The sequence below is a fragment of the Enhydra lutris genome, unplaced genomic scaffold (genome assembly GCF_002288905.1).
Source record: "Enhydra lutris kenyoni isolate GAN:26980312 unplaced genomic scaffold, ASM228890v2 scaffoldscaffold76, whole genome shotgun sequence".
Classification (NCBI taxonomy): Eukaryota; Metazoa; Chordata; class Mammalia; order Carnivora; family Mustelidae; genus Enhydra; species Enhydra lutris.
The window spans coordinates 3,220,354-3,227,957 of record NW_019154160.1 but is presented as its reverse complement, the minus strand read 5'-3'; the positions used below and the strand labels follow the sequence as shown (position 1 = coordinate 3,227,957).

General features: G+C 52.7%; 1 protein-coding gene across 1 annotated transcript in view; it reads right to left on the bottom strand.

The window, feature by feature from the left end:
* Positions 1 to 314: 314 nt before the first annotated feature.
* Positions 315 to 7,604, bottom strand: part of LOC111160492 (signal induced proliferation associated 1 like 2) — a 213,605-nt gene continuing 206,315 nt past the window's right edge. The window contains exons 21-24 of the mRNA XM_022523640.1: positions 4,452 to 4,505; positions 3,761 to 3,884; positions 2,553 to 2,634; positions 315 to 482 (exon numbers count right to left, since the gene is read on the bottom strand). Coding sequence (XP_022379348.1) covers positions 336 to 482; positions 2,553 to 2,634; positions 3,761 to 3,884; positions 4,452 to 4,505 — 407 coding nt within the window. The 3' untranslated portion in view covers positions 315 to 335. The remainder of the gene's footprint in view (positions 483 to 2,552; positions 2,635 to 3,760; positions 3,885 to 4,451; positions 4,506 to 7,604) is intronic.

Below are 7,604 nucleotides of genomic sequence, written 5' to 3'. Positions count from 1 at the left end.
CCCCTCTCGAGGGACGCCCACGCCAGAGCGCTGGGACCCTGGAGTCCCACTCAGAGGCCCCAACCGACGCCGGGGTTTACATTCATCTCGACACCGGGAGTTACATTCACGCGCACACGGGCTCGCTGTCCCCGCTGCTGTCACCACATGGCTTCCAGGAACGAGGGGCCTCCCTACCCTGCGGGGGTGGATGGTGCTGGACGGGGTGGGACGGCAAAGACATGTACGACTGGTGGCAAGCACACGGAGAAACCACGCGTTGAAGAGTTCCCAGGGGCGGGGGGCAGGCCCCGAGGCCCCGCCCCCACCGCCACCCCCGGCGGGCCAGGGCCGGGTTACGACTTTTTGTCGATGGTGTTGAAGAACCACTCGGTGAACTTGCGCAGCTGCGCGGTGGCCGTCTGCGACTCTTCCTGCAGCCGCCGGTTGTCCTGGCGCAGGTGCTGCACTTCGGCCTGGAGCACCGCCTTGTCCTGCTTCTCCTGGGGGGAGTGCACACAGACGGCGTCACGCGCGAGCCGGCCGTCCCCTCCCCCGGCGGGGCTCGGAGCACCCCGTGCGCCGAGCCCTCTGCAAGACCCCTCTGCCCCTTTTGCTGTGACCCATGGAACTGGGCGACTCCGCCATGAAAGCCTTTGAAACGGTCAACCTCGTGCCTGAAACTCCATTCATCCTCACACGTCCAGATGAAACCCCGCTCTCCCCTGAGGACACTGCTTTCCCAGCTGCTCGCTAAGGGGAGAGAGGGGTCCACCTGTTGCGGGAAGACTTGGGGCCTGGCATACAGCAGCTTATCCCTCCATGCCCAGGGGGGTTCTTCCCAAAAACTTCAGCTTCTCTGAGAAGTGGGGCATCAGGTTACAGGGCCTGCAGCCCCTGCTCACCACAGTTATCTACTCTTGTCTCCATTCCCTCCCATCACTAATGGAAGGTTCTAGAATGTAGTTTGCTTTTCTTCTCTCCCCTACCACGTGTCCTGTTTGTTGATGATTCCAAATCTAATCCAGTCTCTCCACCACTTCCTCCCTGTGATCTGGAAAAACCCACCCGTCCTCAAGCCCTTTCCCATGGCCACACCCTGTACCCTGCCATAACCCATAAACCGCATACCTTGCTCCTGCTTCAGCCTCCCATGTCCCGACCACCACCTCTTACCCTTTTAGAATCATCTCTCCAGTATCCACTCCTCCAGTAATTATCTAATGCACCAGTCTTACCTTATTTTTAATGTCCCCTGCCATGACAGCATGTCTCCTCACCCAGCTTATACTCTAGGTCCCTCAGTTTAATTCCATCCTACAGACACCCCAGGGGTTTTGTCTCTTTCTCTCTCTCCTTGTCTTGATTTCCTGTCTCAACTCTTGTATAGTCAACTCTTTAGCTACCCTACACCTACAGCTGGAGGCAAGGGGATGTCCTAGTTTGCTTGGGATATTTCCGGTTCTAGTTCTGTAGATTCTGTATCCTGGAACCTCCCCACTGCAGGCAAACTGTGACAGGTGGCCATCCAAGTGGGTGAGAGACACCTAACTTCGCCAGCAGATGGTCGCTTTAACCGAGGCTGCAAATTCAGGTGTACCTTCAGCCTTGCTTGGCAAATCCTATCAAGTATTACCCCGTGCATTTACACTACTCCATACCTTACCCTCTGACCCCAAGTCCCTCCTTCTCCTTCCCACCACCACTCACTCTCAGCTCATGACTGGGAAAAAGAAACCATCAGAGGGAAGCCCTGTCAACCTATCTCTGACTACATGTGTGTGACCTATGTATGCATGGGAGTATGTTTGCACACACACGCCCACAGTGCTTTACCTACAAACTTTCCCCACTCCGAATCAAGGCCAGCCCCTGCCTTGTGCACTAGGTCAGGGCATCACCCCCTGGTTCTTCCCCCTGCCATTTTCTCCTTTGCAACTGGATCATTCCACCAGCGTTGACACTGGCTGTAATTTCTCCTTTCTTCAACAAACACAGCAGTGATAAAACCCTTCCTTGGACATCTCCCCGCTGCCTTCCCGCTGTCACACTCCGTTCCATTCCCATGGACAGCACAAGGCTACCCAGTGCAGGGCTGATGATACAAGAAGGGCTCAGCAAATTAACTTCTGTGGAGACCGGCTGCACACACCTAGACATGCAGGGCAGAAGTTGTGAGGGTCAGGTAGCTGACTCCATGGGAATACAACAGCTCGGGGAAAACAGGCTTTCTGGCAGCAACTAACGCCTCTAAGGTCAGCTCCTGAATTGTTGGTACAACTGATCACTCACCGAACCAAAACACTCGCCTGTGTGTTTCTACCTTGCTCTGAAGACTGGCGGCCCAGAGGGCTCACCCTTGTGCAGTCCTATTTCCTGTAAGTCTTGGGTCCCCTTAGAGTGAAAAAATATAAGCTACAGGCTAGAAACGAGAATTAGACCTAAGGGGTCTCCGTTTGGCTTTGACTAGGGTGGTAATCTCTCCCGAGCATCTTCATTTTTATTTCTACTGGTTGGAAGGGGGTGATTGTGCAGGACAGACTTCCGATGGTGGCTCGCGACAGGTCCCTCACCTTCCGAAGGTCCGTCTGCAGCTGTCGGAGAATCAGCTCCAGCTGATTGACCTTCCCTGTCAGTGTGGATGGAGACCGCTCCCTAGCGAAGAGAGGTGGGGTCAGAAGGACTCAAGGTCATCCAAGTACAGAAGCGACACTCTGTATTTTGTTGGTAAAGTTTTCACTCAAAGAATTTGCTTAGAGCCCAGTGAGGAAATAAATAATATTATGTCAGATTTGGAAAGGGAACATATTGCTGTTTTGGTAGAAAATCCCTTCTGCATCTCTGTTGATTTAAAAAGAGATTCAGGGGGCGCCTGGGTGGCTCAGACGTTAAGCGTCTGCCTTCGGTTTGGGTCACGATCCCAGGGTCCTGGGGTAAAGCCCCGAATCAGGCTCCCTCCTCGGCAGGAAGCCTGCTTCTCTCCCACTCCCCCTGCTTGTGTTCCCTGTCTCGCTGTCTCTCTCTCTAATAAATAAACAAAATATTTTTTTAAAAAGGGACTCAGAACCTGCAGGCATGTATGTTGGTAACAAACACAGAAGACAGATTATCTAAATCAGTTTAGTCCACTGAGACTAGGTAGACCATTGAGGTCCTGGGAATCAAATAGAGATTCGACTTCCCCAATTTGTTTTTCTCTGTCAAGAAAATATCATAAAGGTCATTACCAAGATGAGTGGGCCAGTTAAGGGTCACACGAGTTCATATAAAAGTTGGAATCAGGTAAAGAATATAGACCCCGTGGGTGATAAACATGCCAAGAATATAGGGCAACGAGATGGTTCTTTCGGGTGAGGCCAGGGTCAAGGACCAGGCTGCGGTGGGGAGTTGTGCCCTTGGCAGGCCTGCACGGGCCGCCTGGCAGTGGGAGACTGATCAGCAAAGTCCCTGTCTGTTGGGGGCTGTGGCAGCAATTACCGGCAGACGCAGAGTCAGGCCCCCGCTTTCCCCCCCTCTGTCAGACAGCCTTGTCGCCACGGGCATGGGGTGACATGTCTTGGCGGGCAGGGACCGCCCACAGCAGAGCACTTCTGTTGCCAAGGGCCGCCCACCCCAGCAGGGGCAGCCGCACTCAGTCCCGTATCTGGATCCTGAAGGCCCTGGGGAGTGCAGGCTGGAAATGATCTCCTGGTGGCCTGTGGCTTTGCTGAACCTGCTACTCAGGGGGCCTGGGAAGAGGAGCAGGGTAGGGGGGTGAGGGGCTCCCCAGGGGCTCACATACCCAGTCGTGTCCATGAACTCTTTGCCGCTGCCTGGGTCTACACATAAAGGAGGCTCCTGCGCGCCTTCCAGGTCCTCCCCGTGCTGCATATCGGTCAGGGTACAGAAGGACGCCACTCTCTGGTCTGGGGTGGGGTGGACACACACACGGAGAAAGTTTAGTATTAGCCACAAGGACATGTTTGTGGAAGCGGATCTAGTCACTGACCTCAAACACACCGCCCACCCCCCCATCAGTGACTGCCCTGTTTTAAACAAAACAAAGAAAAACAAACTCAGGCAAGCTTCTGGCAATCAGAAAGCATCAGGATTGGCTGTCCTCGGGGGCTATATGGCATGCGCACATCACAGCCCCAGGGACAATTAGCAGATCCTGGATTTGCTAGCCAATTTGCTTTCTTCCTTCCACATCCCAAGAAATGCCAAAGCTGCCGGCCGGGCGTGAAATCACAGCGTCGCAGGATGACATGGCTGCTTAACAGGACCGAGGGGACCGCCCCCTCGGCCAGCGGGCCCCAAACCTGGGTGGCGGGGGGTGGAGGGAGCATCCCGGAGACACAGCAGCCAGGACCCACGTCCCCTGTGCGTGCCAACCCTCCGAGCTCAGGGAACCATGCAGACGTGCAGACACGTGACATCAAAAGAAAAGGTTACAGCACATCCAGAGCCCGTGGTCAGCCCCAGACAATCACCTAGATAGGACGTGTAGTGACAGAGCAGCCCAAGTTCTTCATCTGAGTCAAGACCTGAAATAAGATTTAGAATTTCCTATGAACAGTGGTACCTCGATGCACCTGGAAGCCTCAGGGGCCCAGACAAGACTCAGATAATGGGGTCCTGGAAGAGCCTGTGTGTACGCGTACGTGTCCTGCTGCATACGGTGTGACCCTCGACGGCCAGCAACACGTGATGCTGAGCAATGTGGTTCAACGGTGCATGCGTCATGGTCCCTGATAGACACACATGCTTGTGAGCGACGAAGAGGAACACAGGCGAGGTCAATTGTCAGAACCCCTGACCATTTGGGGCTTGCTTAAATGACCCGCGCCGTGAACGTAAAACAGTGGCAGCGAGCGAGCCGGGCCACAGACTCTTACTAGAAACGGCAGTGGTAGCAGTGGGCAGCATGACTACCCACCCTTCTCCCGGCACCGGACCATTTCTAGTCTTGGCACCCGCACCTTCACATTCAGGGTTTCCCGAGCTAGGCAGGAAAGGGAATGGAATATTCTTTGAAACAGGCACCAGCCTGGCCCAGCTCTGCGGGCTGAACACGGACCCAAGAGCATCGGTCCAGGAATGCCCAGTGGCATGCAGAAAACCAGTCCCGCGTTTGAACAACGTGGAGGCGAGAACCGGGAATATATACCTAATTATCCACCTCCCCCGAACCCTGGTGTCGCTTTCCTGGGTGCCCAAGCACACGTGTGCATCTACAGTCAGAATCCGAGGGCTAGAGCAGGTGGATTAGTGCTGCGGTGTCTTTTTCATATGATTTGATTAATAGCTGAGAAATTGCACTCGGGTCCCGGTCAGGGGTGCTCTGTTCTTAATTTATCCCATTCTGTTTCTCTCTGGCTGCTGAACTGGTCTCCTAATGAGGCTACCTGCTTGTCTGGTTTACGGAGGGTCTCGCACTTCCTGTTAATTAGAAGGAACGGTGGAGACTTCAGGGCGCACGAAGGAAAGTGAGCTACAACGCCATGGGCACGGCGCTGGGAGCTCCCACCAGGGGCCCGGACCCTCTTGGCAGTGGCACTGAGTGCCTTGTGGGACCACAGGGAGTTCTCCAGCCTCACAGCCCGCTTTCCTAGATCAGATTTCCCCTGTGACAGGGACACAGATGCCCTTCAACGAATATGTCTATAAGGCTTTAAGGATGTCCTCCACACCTCAAACCTACAAGATGACGGGACATTCTGGAACCATGCGTTCCTGAGAGACGATCACGTTCCCAGTTTGGTCCTGACTTGTAGGATTTGTGCATATGAGGAAAGAATTTGTAAATTAAGACTAACAGCACAATCTGGGAATTGCCTACTTCTACGCGTGACAGGATGGGAATGGCAGACGTGGGGGCAGGCGTGATGGGGCACACTGGCTGGGGCTGAGCAGCTGCAGGGGCGGGGCATGGAGGGTCTGGGGTTTCCATGACATCCAAGATAACCCTCTGTTTTGTGACGATCCTGAATAACACTCCACACTTTAAAAAATCTATCCGGATTTTTTTTCTACAGTAAATTTACTGTAGATTTTTTTTCTACAGTAAATTTACTGTAGATTTTTTTTTCTACAGTAAATTTACTGACAAAAAAGGAATGTCAAAAAAGATAAAGGATTTAGTTTCCTCACTCTTTTAAAGAGTTCCATGGACTTGTCCAGATTTTATGCAATTCAGTGATAATTCAGTGAGTTTCCATCTTTCTTAATACACTTGAGTCTGACGGTCCAGCTAGACTATCCGGATAAAAATGTCTTCGCTTGCTCCATCCATTTTTACCTTAATTGATTGAAATACCCACATATTTGATAGAAAAAGAATTTGCTGCTGGCAGTCCCTCGAGCATTCCTCTGGGAGAAACAAGGTCCTGCTGGTCAGGAGGCAAGAAGCCAGAAGGGGAGTTTTGCCAGCAAAGTCATTCCACAAAGAGGGCTTCACTTCGGATCTGAAAAGCTGGGAGGCTAAGATCCCACCAGAACGCTGCTTGGTTGAGTCCGGACACTTAACCGCTCTGTAAAACAGAGAACCTCAGTGCCAGAACTTTAGTTTGCAGTGGACGCTTTCTTCTTCCCCAGCTTCTTTCTGAGGACGGAAGTATTCAGTGAGCTGGTAGTTACAGACATTGAACCCAGCGGCACAGACGAAATCGGAAGACAGGCAGAGGGGTGTGACCTTCATGAAAATGGTGGCTGCGGCAGAGAGGGTCCCCCACAATCTACACAGATAGCCATTAGCCCTTCTCCTTCCCATTCTTCTCTGTGCAGGAACGTCGGACTCGGGGCGGGGGGGGACATCGGGCATGGGGTACACACAGAACCCTCCACCCCTTTAGGCCACCTTGGAAAAACCTTATTTCAATGCAGTTTCTGGTCGGTGCGTTTGGCACCATGCCAGAGGATGAAAGGCCAACAAGATATTCCACATCAATCTAGAGCCCACTCGGCGAGCAGGAAGGCTGAGCCTGCATCGGGGGAGGAGGGAACCGATGGATTAGTCATGTCTGCCGAGGGCGTGGATTAGGAGAAGGGTATGCGCGCTGGATACAGGCCAGCTGCAGGGCCAAGCCTGGATCAGCGGGGAGGAGGGCTCTGATGGATTAGTCATGTCTGCCGAGGGCGTGGACTAGAAGAAGGGTATGTGTGCTGGATACAGGCCACGCAGGCCATCCAAGCACGAGGCCCCGCCCAACCGAGCCCAGGCCCATAAACAGAGCTCTTCCAACGTGGCTCGGCTATCGCTACAAATGACAGAGACGCTAGGGCTTTGTAGCTACATGGAGAAAATTCAAGGTGCTGATACCGAGTGCTATGCTTATCAGATCTCGGCAAGCTGACTTAACTGGCAACCAGGAAAGGGGAAAAAGAAAAAAAAAAAGGGTTACACTGCACTTTCGACATAAATGATTTGGCTTAAACCTTTTACAGCCTGTACATCAATGCTGCAAGATAATGGTCTTGAGTCTGCCTCTCAGTAATGAGCAAAGAAAAGTGCCAGGGATCATGCCTCATTTGAGATACAGCTACTGTTGCTGGCCTGAGACAAAATTTCCATACTTTTGAGATCATTTAAGTCAATTTACTATATTAAATTAACTTTGCATTTTTCATCTTAATAGCACTTTTCT